The 21,555-nt window shown below is 48.7% G+C and overlaps 1 protein-coding gene across 7 annotated transcripts in view; it reads right to left on the reverse strand.

Annotated features, from left to right (window-relative positions):
- Positions 1 to 21,555, reverse strand: part of TANC2 (tetratricopeptide repeat, ankyrin repeat and coiled-coil containing 2) — a 331,215-nt gene that overhangs the window by 12,293 nt on the left and 297,367 nt on the right. For 6 of the 7 annotated variants that reach the window (XM_063354919.1, XM_063354924.1, XM_063354921.1 and 3 more), the window contains 10 exons: positions 20,405 to 20,527; positions 19,196 to 19,432; positions 17,082 to 17,267; positions 14,835 to 14,928; positions 8,676 to 8,809; positions 8,123 to 8,246; positions 3,674 to 3,849; positions 3,006 to 3,138; positions 2,389 to 2,418; positions 1,374 to 1,465 (listed from right to left, as the gene is read on the reverse strand). In XM_063354919.1, coding sequence (XP_063210989.1) covers positions 1,374 to 1,465; positions 2,389 to 2,418; positions 3,006 to 3,138; positions 3,674 to 3,849; positions 8,123 to 8,246; positions 8,676 to 8,809; positions 14,835 to 14,928; positions 17,082 to 17,267; positions 19,196 to 19,432; positions 20,405 to 20,527 — 1,329 coding nt within the window. The remainder of the gene's footprint in view (positions 1 to 1,373; positions 1,466 to 2,388; positions 2,419 to 3,005; positions 3,139 to 3,673; positions 3,850 to 8,122; positions 8,247 to 8,675; positions 8,810 to 14,834; positions 14,929 to 17,081; positions 17,268 to 19,195; positions 19,433 to 20,404; positions 20,528 to 21,555) is intronic. The other variant, XM_063354920.1, reaches the window with a different exon arrangement.

The following is a 21,555-nucleotide window of genomic DNA, read 5'->3' on the forward strand; positions in this document are numbered from 1 at the left end:
AGAAAGAAAAGCCAGAGCGTTTGATCAAGGGAACATCTGATCTGGAAATGCAGATAGATGCCTTGTGCGTGTCGAGTTCTCCCACTTGGTACAGAGCTGTCACGCTACAGTGGGAAACAGCAGAAATTGTGTTATGTTAATTCGATACAACTCCATCTGGTTTCTGGATGGATGGTCTTTTGAGCTGGGTGATCAGTAATATATTTCTGGAGCACACCCTACACCCAAAGCTTAATAAGCACCAGGGAGCGTAAAGAATACGAAGTGTGGGACTTTGGGCGAGTTCCTGGGGCTCAGAAACGCCACCGCGACAGCAAAGATAAAGGTTACGGTGCCGACGTGGCTCTCAAGTTGGACAAATGGGTTGGGATTCATCTCCGTGGACTTTAGATGTCTAAAAATCAGGTGTCTACAGGTGCCTGTCAACTGGGTTCCTTTTATAGTTATTGGGACACAACAGTCACCTTCAAAGGGTGACTCATCTTTGCTATTTTGGGCAGCTGTTTTTGGGACGGGATGATCTGCGCCCTGGAGGGGGGCAGCCACGGCAGCCAGGGTGAGAGAAAGAGGGCAAAATGGGATCAAACGAGATTTAGGACGCGTGCAATTCGTGATGACCCAGACATAAATTTTGCAGCTACGAATAGTAAGCTTTAAAACCTTTTAGACTCAAGTTTCTCAGCTGCATCGTGTATCTCTGGCAGATAACTCCAGTTATAATGCCAGCTTTGCATATTTTCTGCTTCACCCTTAGAGCTTAGCAGTGAATCACTGTTGTACTTGCACATTTCGTGTGTGTGTGCAAATCTCCAGGTTTTAAAGATCGGCTTAAAATAAACACAGAGCAAAAAAAAAAAAGACTCTCTAATTCTAATGGCGGAACGTCTCCCATGGGCTAAAGGACATGATAAAGCCATCTGTGTCCTGACGATCTGTTTTCATTGCAAGAAGTTTCATCCACGAGTTTCTCTGGGATCTACTCTCTCGTCGCCTTGTTCCACAGCAGTCAGCCTGCTAGGTAATGACAAGGTTGCCCGATCTGACGCAATGACATCAGCACTCTGAATCTCTGTAAAACACTTGGCTTCTGGTGTTTTCAAAGAGGAAATGAAGCGCTGGCTCAAATCCAGACTGCACAGAGACTTGGCTTTGCTTCAGCTTCGTTACAGATTCGGGCAAGCAGTCCCCCCCCGCCCCCTCCCCAACCCCACTAACCAAAACCAAAGAGTTTGCAACACAAGGAACGCTGCGAGCGGTAGCTTTTACTTGCCACGCATGAAGGCAGCAGCATGGCTCGAATGAGTCAAAACCTCATACAAAGTTACGCTGCAAACTGCATCTGTTCCGTTTTTTCCCCAAACCACTCTTCTCACCTTATAAAACATGTCTCCCTCCTCCATCAGCTTGCTCAAGAGGATGATCATGATGTCTGGTTTGGAGGTTGCCATCGCCCATGTTGCTGGACCTGTAGTGTACAGGATGCATGATGGGTAAAAAACTCATACAATGCAAGGGTGGTAGGAAGCTGGGTGGAAAAAATATCCTGGGGTGGGAATTTCTGCTGGAGAGAACAACTTGGCATGGTCAAAGGGCAGAGCGCTCCCAATGATTGAGCTGACAATTCCTCTCGCACTTAAATTAACGTCATCCTCATTGCAATGGTTTTCCTTTGCTGTCATTAAGGCTAATCCTAATCGCCACCACCGCCATGGTCTGGGAAACGATGGGAGCCATTCCCACCAGAGGGCAGTGCTGGTTGTGGAACCAGCCGGGGTGGGGGAAACAGCGCGGTGGGGAAATAAAACGTTATCTCAAAGGAAAAATCAGAGCGGTTACATAAAAGCATTTCTAAATTAAAATCTCTGGAAGTCTACTAGGAAATCTGCAGTTCGACTGTCGATAGGCGTTTTGTGTTTAAGTGGATTGTGATTTCCAGCTTCACAAGATGTGAAATACTAGAGCAGAAAAATCCATTAAGGCGGAAAATACGACAAAGGAAAGGTGGTGTCTAAGTGCTGCTGGTGCCGGAGCCGTCTGTTGGGCTGGGGGGACACGCTGGCTCCGCGCAGGGGACGTGCAGAGCCAGTCGTCACCTCAAGGTCTAATACCGGGAGGGAAGGGGTGGCAAAAGTTTGGGGACAACTCATTAGTGTGGGTGAAGAATAAGTCAACAATATTCTATAAGTAGATTCAGTACGTTTTGGGGGAAGGAGGTTAGTTTTTGAGTTCAAGTTATTCTCTGCAACAGTCATTCAAAAAATTATTTGAAGGTGAGGTAAATTAAAAGATTAGAGGTGTTGGGGACGCATGCAGGCTAAATCAAACAGGAGAAAGCAAGGCTGACAAAGCTATCAGATCGAAGCTGATGCTGACAGCAATGAGATATACCTCGTGGGCGACTCGGTAACGTCTGACAACCTTCAAAGAAAGGAGAAAACAAAAAGTTGTAGGAGAGAGGGGAAAAAAAAAATGGATGAAGGTGAAAAAAAAAAAAAAAGAAAAAAAAAAAAAAAGAAAGGAAAAAAAGCAGCCGTGAGAGGCAGGCAGCAAAGAAGCCAATGCACCAGCAAAATCCCCTTTCACAGGAAAACGTAACGTGAGCAGCTGTGTGGCGCAGCGCAGGTAACACTAAGGTCTGGAAGCATACACAGAGCAAGTGAACGCAGCAGCTCACAGCAATGCATGGACAGAGTACGTTTTGTCGACTCGGACTAGTAAAGATAGAAAAAGCATTACCAGAGGAAAGACCTTGCCAAAGAAACAGTCGTTTATTGATTAACTTTGCTAAGTAATACGACAGGAAAAAAAAAATAAAAAAAAAATAAAATTCCCCGTTTTAATAAAGAGAATAAGGCAGTCGTGACTCGCCGGCTGCTTTCGGAGTCCGAAGCAGCAGCTGGGGCTGAGGCTCTCCGTGTTACGTTTACATTTTCTAGGAAGCCAGCCCCACTGCTCGAGTCCTGCCTGGGCACAGAGCCGACAGCGGATTGTCCCCCTGTCCCTACCTATCTTTGCTCCTTTCTTCAGGAGAGTGACGACGACCGAGGTGTTGCGGCATCCCACTGCCCTGTCGAGGGGCCGCATCCCGCTGTAGTCAACGTGCTCGATCATGGCCCCGTGGTCCACCAGGAACTGAACCTGCAACGAGAAGCCCGACAGTCAGTCAGTTCTGCTCCGGGGCGGGAGCTCTGCGTGCTGCTGGTGACGTACAACCAGCAGAAGCTCGCTCTGCTCCACTGCTTGGGCTAAGACCACCTCTACAGGGTCTGAGGGTTCCTCAGAATCATGCGTTGGCCTCTATGGAAGCACGTGCGTGTATGGAGGGCCAGGACTCTATATGCTTATTGCTACATCAAGCTGAACTGTACTATTTTAAGGCTCAAGTTGCCCCAGGGGAGGTTTAGATTGGATATTAGGAAAAATTTCTTCACTAAAAGGGTTGTTAAGCACTGGAACAGCTGCCCAGGGAAGTGGTGGAGTCGCCATCCCTGGAGGTATTTAAAAGACGTGCAGATGTAGCGCCGAGGGACACGGGTTAGTGGTAACTTGGCAGTGTTCGGTTAACAGTTGGACTTGATGATCTTAAAGGTCCCTTCCAACCAAAACGATTCTATGATTCTACGATTTTACCCCAACCGCCCGTTTCCTTCTGCATGTGTTACAGGCCACTTACCACCTCTGCGTCGCCGTAAAAAGCTGCCAGGTCCAGCGGAGTGCGTCCGTTTTTATCTGCGTGGTCGGTGGCAGCTCCGTTCTCCACCAGGGAACGCACCACGGAGAGATGTCCCTTCAGACAAGCCCAGCTGAGGGCTGTCAAGCCCTCCTTGTCCATCAGGGAAATGGAGGCACCTGAAAGAAGCAGCATCAGGTCACTTAAGAGCTCTCTCCTGTTGAGCACTATGATGCAACAAACCATCCGCTCGGTGACAACAGCTTATTTTTTAGCGATCTCTGTAGATAATTATTAATTACTTTATTAACATTTCTCCCACTGCAGATCCCACCCTCCATGGTGACTTCAATTGCACCGACAGGAACTGTGGCAAACGAGTTTATTCACACCAAGCTGCAAACTTTTTCGCACCTAGCTCCGTAGGCTTTTCTGGCAAGCACCTTCTGAGCAGCAGGGTGGATTCGACATCCCTCATTTGAGACATCAATCTTTCTTTTTAACTGTTTGGTTTTTTTTTAAAATCAAACCCCATTCCAGCCTGTGTGAGTCAGAGATGAAACCATTTTGCTGTTTCAGCAGGTCACGGCGTACCAAGGGGAACTAAGTCAATTCAGCTCAGTTCTTCTACAAAAGCACGTATTTTCCCCTCTTCGCTCCCCCTCCCCTTTACCCAAATCGACACAATTTCCAGCAGTATTTCTCCCTGAACTTCACCCAGCATAAATACAACGCTGTGGGATGAAACTACTGCCAACTGCAAGCCAAGGAGAGAGGGACTTGACGTTTTCTTGGATGAAGCAATCGCGCTGCCATACCAACGGGTCAGCGTTGCTTCATACGGCATATGGATACGCGTACGAGATCTGAACAGCAGCATTAAGTGAACACTCCTCTTGGTGGCACGAAGACAACTCCGGTTGCCATGGCACAGGCAGGGCTCCGGCTCTCGAGCGCGCAGAAGAGATCCGTATCAGCTCTGCTCCTCCGAGGAACTGCGGCTACCTGCGGGATGCTCCTGCCAGCAGCCTGGGATGAATTGCCGCTGCAGTATTTTTCTCCTGTAGGTAAACTCTCAACCGCCCAGCGTGAGGTCTTCGCTGGCTCCAGAAAGCTCAGCAAGCGGGGGAGTAATGTGAATCTCCTGCGCCTTCCCCGTCATCCCAGCTGACACGTCCCCCGGGTAGCACACATCGCCCAGTCGAGAGCAAACTGACAGGTCTTCCAGCCAGCCTCCGCAGCTTTTTGTTTGCGGAGGAGCAGAACGCGTGAACGTTTGCTCAGGGTGTGCTCAGAAACCTCCGCCCGGAGCCCTCGGCTCAGCCCCAGCGCCCCGCTCGCCACCGGCCTCCGAACCGCAGCGCGGGCTGCCAGGGAGGGAGGTGGCAAACGACGTCTGGGGCAATCCGGTGTGCCGAGGAGGGACACTGGCTGTACAGGACAAGGGGCGACAACCTAAACTCCTGACACCTCGCCAGCCTTCCCTCACGTTGCCCACACTGCACCCAGGAGCCCTTCTGAAGCTCTGTGAAAGCCCTCCAGATGATCCTCAACTGACCCAAGGCCAGCTACTGCTCAGAAAAGCAGGATGAAGCCTCATTTCATGCCTTCTTATTTGTACCAGCTACTTTATTGCAATCAAACCGTCAAAGTCTTCTCTTGTGTTTTCCCTCTGACTCTTCTGGAGCTGGCGAGGAAGCTCCTGCAGTAAGAGGGAAGGCTGGAAAACCACATCATCACTCGGCCGTCCCGCTCTTTCGCCAGTGCGGTGGAAGAGACACACCACACCGCAGGGTGACGTGCCCAGACTCCAGGGCATCACTGCAGCGATGCGAGCTGAAGGTCTAAGTGAGCGGACAATGCGCGGCGCTTCCGAAATGCCCAAAGGCTGCTCCGAGGCAGGCTGGGCACGACCTCCGCAGAGGCACCGAGCTCCTGGCAGAACCTCTGCTCCTCTCTGAAGGCGTCTTTCGCTCCTTCGGGGATCTCTGACCCGCTTCGCGTTAAGGCAGTCAGACACGAAACAAACTGATGGTTTCGAGGGCAAGTGGCTTAAGGTGACCTCATGGGATGGATCCCAGCTCCGGTGGGAAAGATTTTGGCTGGGCAAACCCAGCTTCGGAGAGGGGGTTTGGAGAGCAGCTGGGCTGCTCCTTCCCTAAAAAAATTACCTGGCTAAATGCAAGAGTTTATGGTTCAATGTTATCCAGCAGACACACAACAATTAGCCGGCTAGAGAAAAAAAAAAAAAAAAAAGAAAGGATTGACAGTTGGAGCATCAAAAAGGAGGCGGGAATGGGCAGGGGGGTCGGCCCCTTTCTGTGCAGAGGACGCAGGAGAAGACGCCGTGCCCATGCTGGGCTACCCCTGCGGGGACAAGGCTCAGCGTCGTGTGTCACAGGCACGAGACAGACAGCGAGGGGCGGCAGCCACACGTACCACGTACCCCACGGCAGCAAAAACATCGGGGGATTGATTTTCGCAGCAAAATGAGATTCAGGGTCAAGCTCTCTCCAAACGGAACGAGCATCAGAAATGACTTTGCTTCGTGTAACACCGACCCGTATAAACATCAGCTTTAGCGGAGCCGTTACCAGGAAAGTTCAATTCACTGTTCACACGTCCATCGCTTCCGGGTGTTAAAGCAAGAGCAGTAGGTAACTCTAAAAATTTGGATTTCAAATTGATTGATGACTGCAACTCTGTTAATAAAAAGTGTTTACAAACGCCGACTGTGTTAATCAAGTACAGTCAAATGAGATTTGCTTTGCAACACACTAATTAATGCTTATGGCTTATGATTCACACACTTTGATTTTAATGAAACATTGAACAGGATTGTCAAAGCCATTTTAATTAAAATACACCATATATCACTGTACTCTGCCCAGGCTTGAGCTAACTTTTCAGAACCACGCGTTATAGCCTATTTAAGTGGCTAAATTTAGTTTATTAAGCTATTTAGAAGAATGGACCTTTTAAAAGTAAAAAAGATTTTCGTATGTTTGACTTCTTGGTGTCCTAAGAGCCAGGTTAACATGACGTGCGTTTGCTGGCGATCCCACGGCCAAGATCAGATTACCCGGAATTTTCATCCTCCACTGAACCAGTCAGTCTTAAGCAACATGCACAGTTCTCAAGTCTGGCCAACAAAAAAAAGAATCACTTATTTTAAGCCTTTTACACAGATGCAGTGAAGCTGCAAAAGGGGCCACGTTGCAACTCAAACATGGAGACCATTTAATTTGAAATTTTTAAAAAACCAGAACGCCAGAAAAGAATTAATTGGATTAATTCACGAAGAAACTCATGCCTGATCTTTGTCACATCCCTACGCAGGTTACAGCGCTGAGCAGCAAGGACCCCACTGGCTCAGGACGGACAGGCAATGAGAAACTTGCTCTTGGAAGCCTGGCAATTTTACAGTGAAAAATATTCTTAAAACTACTATGTAAAATATTCAAGCGTCTCACATTTTGGCTAAGAGGTCAGCCACAGTCACTTACGATATGAAGAAAATATCCCTTCCCAAAGAGGGATCTTACCTGAAATAAAAATATCAGATAACAACACAAGAATTAAACGCTATTTCTAGCCAAAAAAGAATGGAAAATTACCGAAACACACCAAACAAACATTGGCTATTTGTCAAAAAAAAAAAAAAAGAAAGAGAGAACTCTCTAAGGAGCTACAGAAATACAAAATAATCGCGTTCACACAGGTTGCAGGCAGGGTGTTGTCCTGACTCACCTCAAACATGTACAGCAGAAATGAGTAAAACTGAAACATGTTCCCGTTGACTGAGTAACTCCCAGGGAAGGGGAATTATTAGACACTGGAAGTACTGAGCAAAGGGAACCTGCGAGCGCAAAGCCGAAGAGCAGACTATCTTCAAAACAATTCTGGTTTATTTTCAACAAACACACCAAACCCTTGCCTGTGTCGGGCCCTTACCCTCCTGCTGATGTTGGCGTCAAAAACGCAGGCAACAATACTAGCACTAAAAATGGAAGTGTTAAAACGCGTCCCGGGCTCTGGTCCGGCGGTTGAGTCTTGCCTGCCTGTTCCATGGCGATGCTGACGGTTCAATCACATCGCTCGTTCCTTTTTTTGTCTAAGGGGAAAGCTCCAAGCATGGTTCAAGGGCACATTCTTAACTCAATGCTCAAAGCACCTGTGCTGGGTTATTTTATTTTCTGACCCAAGTGCGTGGTTTTGGGGCTGCGAGCACCAAACGCAGACAGCAAAACCGACAGCCAAGATTAACGCCATGACAGTTCTAGTCTCGTTCTCCAACAAGCTGGATACGGTGCTGAGAACCTCTCCACCGCCCGATCCAGCAGTGGGATTACAGTCCCCACCCTGACATTACGAACTCCAGCTGTGCAGGAGACGGTGCGGTGGGACTCGCCGTGGCCCGTCTCCAACACACTTCCAAGCATATGCTCTAACCTTGTGCGAGCAGAAACTCCACTGTGCCCAGATGTCCTTCAGATGCGGCCATCATCAGCGGCGTCCGCCCCTGCTTGTCTGCCATGTTCACATCAGCGCCGTGCGTGAGTAAGAGATCTACAATCTGCAACACACAAAGCGAGAACACACGTTGCATGTGGAGATCCAGCTGGGAACACTCGTCGTACGTAGAGAAACCAGAGCCGAGGAAGGGCAGAGTGGTCCCCATGTCTTGAAACCCCAAGGCATGGTGCCCTCTGAGATTACTGCTGCCAGATTAGGGCATAGGAGAAGCATATAAGGACAGGAAAAATGACTTTTTAAATCAAGAGCATCCCATTTGCTTCCCAAATGGTGAGATAACACAGTACATAAGCAAAAGCTGTCTGCAGCCACCAAGAGCTCAGGGTGCTGGAAGCATCAATATCTCTTCTCACTCTGATCATTCCCCAAGAGTTGAGGTTTGTCTTCTCCACCGGTATTTCAGCAAGATGGAAGGGCTGGCCTGACCCTACATTTCAGGCCAACCCGGCGGTGCGAGGACCCCACTCACCTGCCAGTGGCCCTGTCTGACGGCGCTGAAGAGCGGCACGACCCCGCGGCGGTTGGGCTGTGCCACCGCGGCTCCCTGCTCCAGGAGGAGCCGACAGACCTCCAGCTTCCCACGGCCCGCCGCCGCCGTCAGAGCTGCAGGAGAGAGAAAAGTGGTGAAGGGAAAGAGCCACACGCTCCACAGGGTTTTTTCATACGCAGAGATAGGTCTTTCTGCTGGCTATCGAAGCGATGGTGCCTGAAATGCCAAACATAGCTCGCGACGGGCAAAACGAACCAAGGAAATGGGTTGGCTCAGGACAGCTGCAGCTCTTACTTGTCATTTTAGTTTACTTCAAAGGTCAACTCTTCCATGAAAAGATCTCGTAACGTTATGGAAAGAGGCTGATTGGGACAATCAGCTTTTATTATTTTCTCCAAGTCGCAGTGCAACCGGATGAGAACGGCAATACGCATAAAATAATCTACGGGCACGTGTGACCGAGGCTCAAGGTGTTGCCGCAAAGAAACGCAGCGCCTTGTCACATGAAACTGTCGCCATTTCCCCCGTGCCTCCCCGCAGGTTTCCCTACTGCAGAAGCCACAGGCTGCAAGACCTGAGTGAGTCTCAGTAGGGGCACAATGTGCAGAGAGAACACAGGCCTTCAGGTACGCGCCGTCTTGGCAAGACCTTCTGCAACCTGGCCTTGACTCATCCCACCATGACTACAGGAGAGCAAGCGAGGGATCGAGCTGGAGGCACTGACAGATCGCTGCCAGCCAATGGGTGTCAGTCAGATCTGTGGCTTTTCTCCAACCGAACAAGCACAGAGCAGTATAATTCAGATGGAGGACTTTTAATATCCCACTTTAGCCTGTAGATCTCTGAAACCAGGGAAACAACTGGAATGCAAAAATGGTATGAGTATGTTCACCTGTTCTCCAAGAAAAACGCTAATTCTGGGCTTTGTTTCTGGCCAGGACTAATCCTACCGGCAAGGGTCTTTGGGCAAAACCAAAATTAACTCTTATTTCCAGTATTAAAGACGCTCACAATATCACAGGTGGGTAGAAGTAACACTTGACAGCTCTTTCCCTGACAAAATGTGCTCTGTTAACTCGCAAAGTATGGTTGGGTTAGAAAAGGCACATTCAATCTGAAAATAGTTCCAAGTGCAGGACCTGCCTTCGACTCGTCTTTGGTATTAATTTTAGACTTTTCAGTTCCTCCCTCCTCTCCCTAACTTTCTGTGCACTTGAGCATGGCTCCCCTGGCTCGATGCTCTGCCGCTTCTAGTAGGAGTTTGAGCAGAAGGTGGGAGTCTATTTCTAACTGACGTAGCTTGTTTTTTCTTTGAAGTACATTTCTGTGGGCTGGCTGATTACGAGGTGTTGATGGGTTTCCAACTGCAACGCCGTTAATGTTGGGGGATTTAATTAATTCTCTATTCTGTTCCACATTATGGTTGAGTTTTCTTCTCTTGGGGTTGAGAGACACCAAGAGTTAAAAGAAAAATCATCTCGCTGCCACAAGCAGAACATACTGCAAAATCTATAATCAGATCCATGTGGGTTTTACACGTAAGCTACCAATATAGAAGGAGGACTGTGTGTAATGTGCACAGCAGAGGGATCGGCATGCAGGGCTTTTGGGTTCTATTTCGAAACCTGCCTGCACTTCAAATGTTGCAGGTTAATTTGAGGTATTTCACGTCAAAATGACTTATGCTTGCAACACTGAAAATACTGTAAATCACTTCAGTGTTTGGTGTTCACCATGAAATGTTCTTTGGAAAAGACTTTACTGGAACGGGATGATTTGATCCATGGCCATATCCTTCTCCCCTCTGCCTTGCAATCCACCCTACCTGGTCTGACACGTCTTTTTGCTACTCTGCTCCTCAGGGTCACAGCAACTGGTGGGGGTACGTAGCTCCAGCCTGGCCTTTGCAGCTCCAACTCAAGGGAAGCTCAGAAGCTTCTGTGCTACTGAGCAGTCAGACCTTGCTGCAGGAAGGTCATCATCCCATACTGATGACCTGGATTTGCTGCCTGCTGCTGAGAGAAACCTGTCCAAACTCGTCTTGTACGCTGCACAGATATCTCAGCATCTATCCTCAGAAATGGAGAAACTCCCCAAGGAGCTAAAGGAGCTCAGTCCAGCCGGAATCCTAGGAGACCAACTCACTGAGGTACACCCAGACTTCATCAGCACCTGTCCTTTGAGCAGAAGGTTGGACTAGATAACCCCCTGTGGTCCCTCCAACGGCCAAGAGCTGGACAGTCTGCTGCTGTGAATGAACAGAGGTGCCTCACCCCTCCATCTCCAGCCTTCCAACCAAAGCGGCTTTTGACGAGATTGCAAGCTCCAGCTCCACCGCTGGCCACCTCATGGCCAGAGCACTGTCCTGTGGCTGGCGTCCAACTCTCCAAAAAGCTCAATTAAACCACCTCAGGAAAAATTCTACAAGTGTCCACTTATTTAAACCTTTTAGCACTCTTTACATGGACTTATCCGCCTGTCTCCCCCATCACCAATGCGCCTTGCAACGGCCATCAGTCTCCAGAAACCCCACGGCACGAGGCGAGGCACGGCACGGTGCCTGTGTGCTGAAAGGAGATAGGAAAAGCCAAGGAAAGGTGATGAGAGGAAACAAGAGAAATGGAAATGGTTTTGTTTGAAGTTTTACTGTCCGCCAGACAGCTCCTGTGGCCCAGCATGAAGGAGGTGAGTCCATCACGCCCAGCCAAGGAGCAGTGACCAGGATCCTTGTTTCAGAGAGGACAGCTGGGTAGGACAGCATGTGTTGCGCAACGGGCACCTCTGCAATGACATTTGGTCCAGGAAGGTCCAAAATTGTTATCAACAACTTATCACTTATTGCTCTTCACAATCTCTGCAGCTCCCGGAAAGGAGGGTGTAGTGAGGGGACGTCGGTCGGAGGTCTTCTCCCAGGGAACAAGTGACAGGGCAAGAGGAAACGGCCTCAAGTCTCGCCAGGGGAGGTTTAGGATGGATATTAGGAAAAATTTCTTCACCGAAAAGGTTATCAAGCATTGGAACAGGCTGCCCAGGGCGGTGGTGGAATCACCGTCCCTGGAGGTATTTAAAAGCCGGGCAGGCGTGGTGCTGAGGGACATGCGTTAGTGGTGGGTTGGGCAGTGTTGGGTTGATGGTTGGACTCAATGATCTTAAAGTTCCCTCCCAACCTCGATGATTCTATGGTCCTGGGCTGGAAAGCAGGAACGTTCACTTTGCAGCATTTCCTTGAGGACTTAGTGCCAGGAGAACAACTCACCGCGCAATAACAAAATCTTGGCATAAACGCCACAAACCAGTGGCTGCATTTCTCAAAACACGGCACAAACCAAGCCTGAGGCGAGTTTCAGGTGCGGATGTGCCCCCCTCCGTCAGCGAGCAACGTCAGAGAAGCCACAGCCTCCGACACCAGGGACCTGCAACGGCACATTCTGCCTCTGCTGTTGTGCAGAGCACGTCTGTTTTCTTGGAGAAAAAACCAACTTTATCTGGAGAAGGAATCATTGAATTGCTCCTATACAGCACGTGTAGCTGTTTCACAGCCTGGCAGCGAGTCAAATGCAGTTTGATGGAGTCGTTCTTTGCACCTCCAACTCTGACGGAGTTATTACAAGTGACTCAGATACTTTGGTGCTGGGTTTTGATATGCAGTCTTGTCCCAGGGGGAAATATTCCATCTGGAGCTGGCCGTAGCGTGCTGTCAGCAATTCCTAAACTTATGATGTAACTTGGCGCTGCCGTTCGGATGATATCAGGCTGATAGCACTGAGCCAGGCAGGCAGCTCTGCGCTGCGCAAGATTAGACACACGAGCAACGAGTATCAAAAACCAGGCAAGGCATGATACAGATTTTTAGAGCAGATCGCTATTTTTAGGCGGAAATCAGCATTTCTCTTCAAATTTATCTAAATTCGCTGTTTACTTTTGGTAAAAAAATAATAGCAAATCAATGTGAAAGGGAGACTTGAGATCCATATAAACTCGTCCTGCCTGTGACGGGACAAAAAACTGCTGAATTTGGTGTCTGGCTCGTTTTTGCTCATTTTCCCGTCTTACCTACCACCAATTTTAATGGGATAAATGGGCATTCCTTCGAGATGGCTCCTCAATTTGTGTGCGATTTGCAATTCACGAATCCACATTCCCAACTATCCCAGTTAGTTACCCAGTTTCTCTGAGATACGAGAAACTCCCAGGTGTCTGTGTGAGTCCAGCTTTTGGCATCGTTGTGGGGAGAGGTAGGGGAAGGGGGACAACGGAGATGGGAAAGGCTCCTGCTGAAGAGTCCTCGAGGCGACGGGCAGGCTGGGAATGGCAGAGCTGCCCAGGGCAGAAGGAATGAGGACAGAGAAGAGCTGGATGCCGTCAGGGAGAAGATGCAGCGCTCAGCTTTCAGAGCGGAGAGCACGGAGAGCAGGAGAGAGCAGGATGGTGTCACCTGCAAAGGCAGGGAGCTCCGGGGAGGGACAGGGTTAGACGCCAGTTCGGCAAACGCCTACGGCGTTACGCCAGGCTTTGGCAGACTCATCCAGGCAGCCCAGGACTGTCGTAACTAAGAACTTATCCGTAGAGTCTGATGCTGCCCAGGAGGTTACTGTGCAGGGGGACATCTCAGTGGCTTTTGCTCACACTCTGATGCCCTCTGATCAAACTCTTGCACCTCCAACTCCGATGGAGTTATTACAAGTGACTCAGATACTTTTGCGCTGGGTTTTGATAGGAAGTCTTGTCCCAGGGGGAAATATTCCATCTGGAGCTGGCTCCAGATATTTACAAGACATTACTCAAGACAGTTTTTTATTTACAGGATTGTCCTCAGGACCCAAACACCAGAGAACCTTTTGGACGAGCCGCCTCTGGCCTGGTCACCACTTCAAACTGTGAGCTCAGCGGCAGCAAAGCCGTTGTCCTACTACCAACGCTGTGTCATGTCATTTGGCTAATTCCACACCCAATTTCTTTTTTCTCCCATGACACCCTCGGGGCACTTTTAAATTGCTTATTTGTATGTTGCCCTGATTTCCGCTAATAATGGCACAACGTCCTTGCTCCTCAGTTACGTCCCCGTGGATGCAGGAGCCGATTCCTTCCCTGATGCCCTGCGAGTGTGGCATCAAAGATCCTCCATCTTTGCCCCTTAAAGCTCAGGGGCAAATACTTTCTGATAGACTCTGTTCATTACAAGGCTCTAACAATGCTACATTTTCAAAGGTACAGTGTACAAACAGCTCAAAACATAACCCTGCTTTTTTCCTCCACCCTTCTAACCAGAAATGACCTGACCAAGGACCAAGCCACACGCCAGCCACCGTCCGTACCCTTGGATCGTGTCATTTTTAAGCAAAGCTGACAGAATCAAAATCAGTGCTCCGGTACCCAGACAGGAACATCGCCTTGGTGTATTAACCTGACAGGAACATTACCAGCGATGCAAGCAGATTAGTGAGTTAAGCACAAAAGACAGTGGACAATATTTGTGAGGTCACTGGAGTTAAAAGCCAACAACTCCAAGTTGGAATATCTCAAAAAATGGAGGTGATAGTGCCTTTCTTATCCGTGGTGTGGAAGGGGTGAACGGCCGCTTTTGTTTTGGTAGAAGTTCGGAAAGCAGGGCTTCTGTACCATACCCATCAATACAAAAATGCAGTATTGCACAAAAGGACATCTGTTTAATTACCAGGTGCTAAATAATGAGAAGTTTTCAGAAAATCAATGGCTAATTTAACAGTCATGGTGCTGTATGTAACCGGGAAGAGCAGAGAGAAACGGAGAGATGGTTTGGATAAATACGCCCAACATCAAGAGAGAAAGAGCAGAATTTTGTGTCCATCTCACTTAATGTGAGACGTCTCAGTGAAATCAGCGGCCCGGTTGTCAGAGCTGCTGCATGCCTGCACGCTCCGGGAAAGCGCCAGGAGCTGCAGAAGCTCAGGATTTGCAACCCCTGAACTTTTCTGTTTTACTTAAGCTGAGTGCGAGCTCCTCCCTGGCACCCGTAAATCCCCTGAAACCAAATCAGAGGAACTGATCCCTCTCCCTTCATCAAAGCAACACCCGGGATCAGGGATGCATCGGGTGACGGGGAGCCTTAAATACAAACACAAACAGACAAAAAGAAGCTACAGCATCTACAGAAATCACCTGTCTCTCCCCAAAGGCTGTCAAAGCTGTTGATTTGTGCTCGCTCCACCTCCTCTTCGTCTTTTTCTGGAAGATCGAGCAGGTAGGAGACAATCTAAAACAAAACGACATGTCAGCTCACGAACTCGGCTGCGTTATATATAAACTGCTGACATCTCAACACGAGCTGCTCTGAAGACACAGAGGAAAAGGAACGGTCTCTGCCTGGCACCCTGAGCTCAAGTAAATATTCTTCCAGAGATCAGTCGCTGAACCTGCTGCCCTGTGCAAGCAAAAAAACCCACCCAAGTGTCCTGACGCGACTGCACATGAGGAGCTTTTAAGTGTCAGTTCCTTCTACGGGTGTCTGTCCTGCTGCAGACGGCCCGGTGCGCACAGCGGATGCGCCTCCGTCTGCAGCTCCAGCTGCCCTGAGCGGTGAGGGAACGCCGCCGCGTCCGTCTGTACCACGAGTATGATCGTCCCCTTTCACCGCTGGGGAAACTGAGTCACGGACAAGGGATGTAATGGCGCAGTTATAATCGTTAGTCTCTCCGTTCGCTTAAGCTCCAGCGAAGACGAAGTTAGTTCCAGAAACTATTAGCTCCTTTCTAGCAAATGCCGTTTTTAAGCAGACTGTTAAAAAAATACCACTATGTTTTTCTTCCAGCTGTGGATGCTTGAAACCCCAGAGAAGCAAATTAACTTCTTTAAAGGGTAAATTAAAGGATTTAATTGACTGAAAACTGCTAGAAAATTTCAGTGTTTGGATCATATGATGCGAGAAAGCAAGAGGCTAAGAAGAAAATGGAGATTTTCCTTTAGTGACTGAAGGACAAAAACATTTTTCTCATTCCAGGAGAAACAATTATCCGCTGGGGTATAGGCTACAACGAGCCTTTTCTGAGTACCTGGGAGGAAGCCGTGCCTGCTCCGCCGCCTGCGGGCACAGGCTGAGGGAGGCACCAGCACAGGGCAGCAGGGATGTGGGTGACAAGTGCTGTTCCCCCGTGTCCCGCCAGTGATGCGCTGGTGCTCAGTGGGACATCGGGAACGACAGCAGCACGGGGGGGAGCAGGAAAGCCAGGAGGGTGCCTCCGGGAAAGATGCTGTTGAAGTGGACGATGCTCGTGGTGCTTCCACGGCAGATGCCGTGTGTGTTACGCTGCTGCCTCCGTGGGAGAGCGTGAGGTTGGTGTAACAAACGCCTGGGCCTCGGCTGCTCCCACCCGGCTGCTGCGCGGCTCAGTGGACCTCAGTGGCCTGGATAAACCGTAAAGCCACGTCTGGTATGGTTACACCAGGGTATAATCACAGCAAGGACTCCAGTGCAGCTCCACCAGCCATTAAGGTCACTTCATAAACATGCTAAATACTTGTTTTACCATTGAAATTGGAAAAAAAGAGCAAATCAGCTTGCGTCTCCTACGACTGCAAGCACCTCAAAACAGGGAGGCGCCGTATTTTTCTATCAGCAGCCACGGACCTTTTATGGTAAAACAGAAATATTAAACAATTCCAAAACTCCCTTCTCTAAGTTATAAAGGTGATCAGTGCTATGTGTGGGGAAAATCCCATTTTAAAAAATTCTGTGCCCTGTTACAAATTACGTCCTCGGTGTGCAGATCTTTAGGGTTTTGAAGTCACATCTGCTTCTAATCGGTTCAACTCACAGTCACTTAGCTAATAAGAGTTTCCCAGCTTTCTTTAATTAGCTCCTCTGATCTGAGCACATTACCTATGTTTTCACGGATTACGCTTAACAAAGGCAAAATCTAAACTCCAGTAAATGGGAGGAGCTCAATTTAGCAAAGAAATCAACCAATGCAAAAAATCCTCAAAGACTTACTTCTCGGTAGGAAAACATACATCATTTCCCGCATCACAAATCTTTATCAGTACGATAAGATGAAGCTCTTCAGCTCTTCTCTCCCCCCAACATACAGTCCAAAGCTCCGTGGTCTCACACTGCCCTAACAGCGCTGGAGGAGCGGCGTCAGCAACACGCTGTTTATCCACCCTTGCTTTAAGGTTTATTCCAACAACTTAAAGGCTTGTTACTCTTCCTCTCTTGGACGCCTGCCCAGACCCCAGGGTTTGCCAAGGGATCTCTGAACCCCGCAGCCTGGGATGGGAAGGGGAGGAAGAGTAGGACAGAGGTACTGACTCCATCTCCAAGAACCTCTTTGGTCAATGTTTTGGCTAGAAAACAGAGTCGACCCCTGGTTTCCCACCCCATGGAGGCAGTGATGCGCTGGTAGGTCTCACCTCGGTGTAACCCATGCTGGCCGCCGCGATGAGCGCCTGCTGGATGGCGTGGCTCTTCTTAAATACTCCCTGCTGTTGCCCAGCCATGGTCCAGTCACATTGGATCAAGAACTTCACCACCTCCAAGTGTCCTCGGAGAGCAGCGTGAACCAGCGCGCACTGACCGTTTTTGTCCAAATGATCCACCTTGAGAAGAGACGACAAAATACAATTAAGTCAAATCACGCGCAAAACTTCTTTGGTTCTTCGGAGTTTCCAGCCCCGGTTTCAACATAATGCCACATGCGCAAAATCTGCATTTTTCTGGTAAACTATCCTTCCACAACCAGAAAACAACCGTTCCTAAAGCAGCTCTGCCCCAGGCTTAGGCATCCTCTTGGCCACAAGTGTTTGCTTTGGGTAAGTTACCATAATTTTTAGCTTTCTTTAGTCTTCTTCAGACTCAAAGGCTGCAAAAGCATTTTCCCCTTTGTGTCCTGAAGTCCAGCAACGGTATTTTCTTGGGGATTGAAATCACACACACTGATATCACCTCCCTTATCCAAATCCACAACAGGAAAACCAGCTCGTTTTCCAGATACCATTTCTCTCCAGGGACGGAGAAGTGCCCCAGCCTGCAGTCAAAGGCACGACACGAACCCAACGCAGGCAGAAGTCAATGGGAAACAGAGATTGCGCTTGGCAGCCCTGCGGGAACGTATCTGGTCGGCTTTTCAGGACCAGGCACGGTTTTCACTCGAGATTTCTAGGTCCTACCCCAACACCAGAAATTTGGAGAAAACGGGACAACTACCGCCCTCCTGCCGGTTAACCCCTTCAGTGCTCCACAACGTATTATTTCTCATTTCTCGTATTATAAGAAAGAATTATTACATTAGTATACCCTACTAATATTAATTATAGTTATGCAATCACATGAGAAATATTCCTCGTAATACATTGATATTATTAATACGTTAATATTTCTTATTTCTCAACTTAGGCAGCAATCAACGTCGCAGTTTTCTATGCCAGAATCTCAAACTAAACCCAGCTGGTTTTAGGGTATTCCCTCAATACAGTTAGGGATACTCAAGGGAAAATGGCAGGACTCTTGCACTGCATTTTGTAGCCCAAATATTCCTGTTCTCAGAGAGGGAATTCTGTTTCTTTACCAATGAGTGTCAGGGAGTCACCCAACTCCTCAAAATATCCCAACAAAAGCAGAATTCTTTTTTTCCTTCGTACTCTCCTTGCATTATTACAGACAGCACAGCAAGATCTAAACGGGTCCCTCAGTCATCCCGACTTTCGTTCCAAAACTATACAAACCCACATTTTGATTTTGAACTGAAGCTAAACATATAGAGAAACCACAAATTGTTTCCAGGAGGCTCCACTTCAAAAATCAGCACAATTTTCTTCTTCGACAAAATATTTAAACTTGACTCATCATACACAATTAAAACTCCAAACACTCACCACAAAGCTAAACAAAGGGTATTTTTCTAGGACAAGCCTGAGAGAAGTTTTTGGAAAATATGTCTCAAGAAGACATTTAAAGAACATTCCATGCTGCAAAAGCAACGTTGCCATTTTAACCTCGCGTAGGTCAAGGACTTCTCCAGAACATCCTTCAGCAGGCCACCAGTGCAGCGAGATTAGCCAGTTCCTACCTCAGACCTGAATTCCAGAATACTGACTAATTTCAGGAAGGAATTCTTTGCTGTGAGGGTGGTGAGCCCCTGGCCCAGGTTGCCCAGAGAAGCTGTGGCTGCCCCATCCCTGGAGGGGTTCAAGGCCAGGTTGGACGGGGCTTGGAGCAACCTGGGCTGGTGGGAGGTGTCCCTGCCCAGGGCAGGGGGTGGCACTGGGTGGGCTTTAAGGTCCCTTCCAGCCCAAACCATTCTGTGATTCTGTGACTCTCAGGAGTTAACGAGCTTTGGTGTCAACATGAGATTTTCAAAGCCACTGCATTTTAGCAGAAAAGCCAACCCTCCACAGCAGCATCCTGCCTTCACCTCCTGCAGGATATCCTTCAGCGAGCGTTACGTATCCCGCCTGCAGGTTCTGCCCTGCCAGGCATCAACGTGGAACAGTTGAAATAAGGTTTTAGAGGAACATGGTCACTGTACCTTGGCCCGTTTCTTGCACAGCAGCACAACAATACTGAGAAATCCAGCAGCAGCCGCGTAGCCAAGGGGGGTCAGGCCACTTTCCGAAGCGGCATCTACATTGGCCCCAAACTCCAAGAGCAAAGCCACCATCTCTGTGTAACCCAGGTGGGATTGGACGCACAAAATGGGGGCGTTGTTCAGAACTTCGGTCCGATAATTCACGTTTGCACCTCCTAAAATCAGCAACCGACTGACCTGCACGGGGAAAGAAGAGCTCCTGTTAGCTGAGTCTGACGGAGAGACCTTAGTTTATTTTCAGAACAACAAAAGAATTTAAACCAGGGCCCTCTGCATGCTTCCAAGCAACCAGTGAAGGACGTAAAATGCCCAGTAAAAACACTTGCCAAACGTACGGTCCCATTTTAGGCATTTTCACCCGTATGGGAAGGAGCTGGGGCAAACATCCTTCCAGATGAAGGACAGTTTGAAATCTGTATCAATGTCTGAAATCCTTTTTGCTGTAGAGATGAAGTCACTTACGCCAACACATTCATCTTTACCAACGCGAATGGGCACCAAGTGCCTGAACTGGCGTGTGAGCACGTGCCGTTGAGTTTGGCGTCATCTCCAAGTTAGTGCCTGTCTAAGCCAGGGCCCTTTAGGGGGCTGTCGAATTCCAACACCAGTTGTCACATCCCACATCTTTGGGGAGGAAAAACGCAAGTGAACCATTTTGCACAGGCGCAAAGTCACTATTCACTCGCTGCCATTAAAAGGAGATCCCTGGTCAGTGTAGAAGAGTTGAGGGATCATCCCAGACAGTAACGAAATGATGAGATATTAGGAAAACTTTTTACACTGAAAGGGTTATCAAGCACTGGAAGAGGCTGCCCAGGGAAGTGGTGGAATCGTCATCCCTGGAGGGATTTAAAAGACGGGTAGATATGATGCTGAGGGACATGGGTTAGTGATGGTTTTTGTCAGCATTCGGTTGATGGTTGGACTCGATGATCTGCAAGGTCCCTTCCAACCTCAACAATTCTATGTTTCTATGATAAAATCCCAACTGAACTGATGGCCTCTCCCCAGCTCAAGATGAACACCCAGCAAGCTGCCCAGGTAGGACCACTGCCGGAGCCAATACTCCATGTGTGGTTACTGCGCATCGCTGGGAGCTTCTTGTGCGAGCTCTGACCCACCCCAGCTCTCCTCCTCCTCCTCCAGTACCTTTATGTTTGGGGTGTAGAGATTTCTCAGAGATGCCAAAGCCATCGAAAGACCTTCGGTACTGTAGGAGATCCAAAGCCCTTGCAGGATGGAAGAAGATACGCCAACTTTTTTACTCAGCCCCTAAAAAGGAAAAGATGACTTAGATGCAAGCGTACAAATAGGCTCAGTTACACCGGGCAGACCCCTCCTTGTCTTTGGACTTCAAAAAGTTTCAAGACACTAACGGCAGTACACAAGAGAACGTGACAATTTGCCAAATCTGACCTTGGCAGTGAATTAGTAAGCTCGTAGGAAATAACTTGCAAAGATACTGTAGCCATCTCCAAGGTCTAGGAAAGGCAGGATTAAACAGTGAGCAACCTGAATCCATCCAACACTCTCAGAAAACGTCATGTGAAGGAACACCGCACGCTTCTTTTTTTTTCTTTTTTAATTAAGTACACGTTATTTTGGCAGAACCGATTCACAAAGTTTCCTTATTATTCACACGGTTAAACCGGATGCCAATATCTGCTCACAAAAAGATAAATCAAGGACGTCTCAACCTCAACCTAGAACAGTATTCCCGTATCTCATACCAGACCGTCGCCAACCCTTCCGGCTGGCATCCATGATCAGGCTATACGTATTCTATAGGAGGTCTGACATCTTTTTCCAGCAACACTAACTGGCGGAGCACAGAACTGTTGGGCAAGTCTCCCCCCTCCTGTCAAAGGAGCAATAATTGCTCTGTAGCCAACAGATGGGAGCAAACGGCTGGACGGACAACGAGAGCGATGAATGGGTTTGCAACTCCAGCCCCAAGATCTGCTGCGCGTTGGGCTCCGTTGTGGGATGCGGGTACGCCCTGTATATTGACGTTCTGCTATCGATTTACCATTAAAGTCTGCTGTTTCCATGGAAACCGTACAGACGTCTTTAATTGTTTTGATATGCAAACCCTGATGTCTGCTTCCTTGCACGCCGGGTGGTCATTTCCGTGCGCGCGAAGCAGCAGGATCGCATTTCAGTTTGGAAAGTCTTTCATGCGACAGACTGGCAGGGACGGTGTGGGGCGACGGGAAGAAAACCAGCAGCAAAAGGTGGGATTTGTTTCCTCTAAAGGAAGATGTGGAGGAATCGCCATCTGCGCCCGCTGCTGGACTCAG

Source organism: Chroicocephalus ridibundus, chromosome 17 (genome assembly GCF_963924245.1).
Source record: "Chroicocephalus ridibundus chromosome 17, bChrRid1.1, whole genome shotgun sequence".
NCBI lineage: Eukaryota > Metazoa > Chordata > Aves > Charadriiformes > Laridae > Chroicocephalus > Chroicocephalus ridibundus.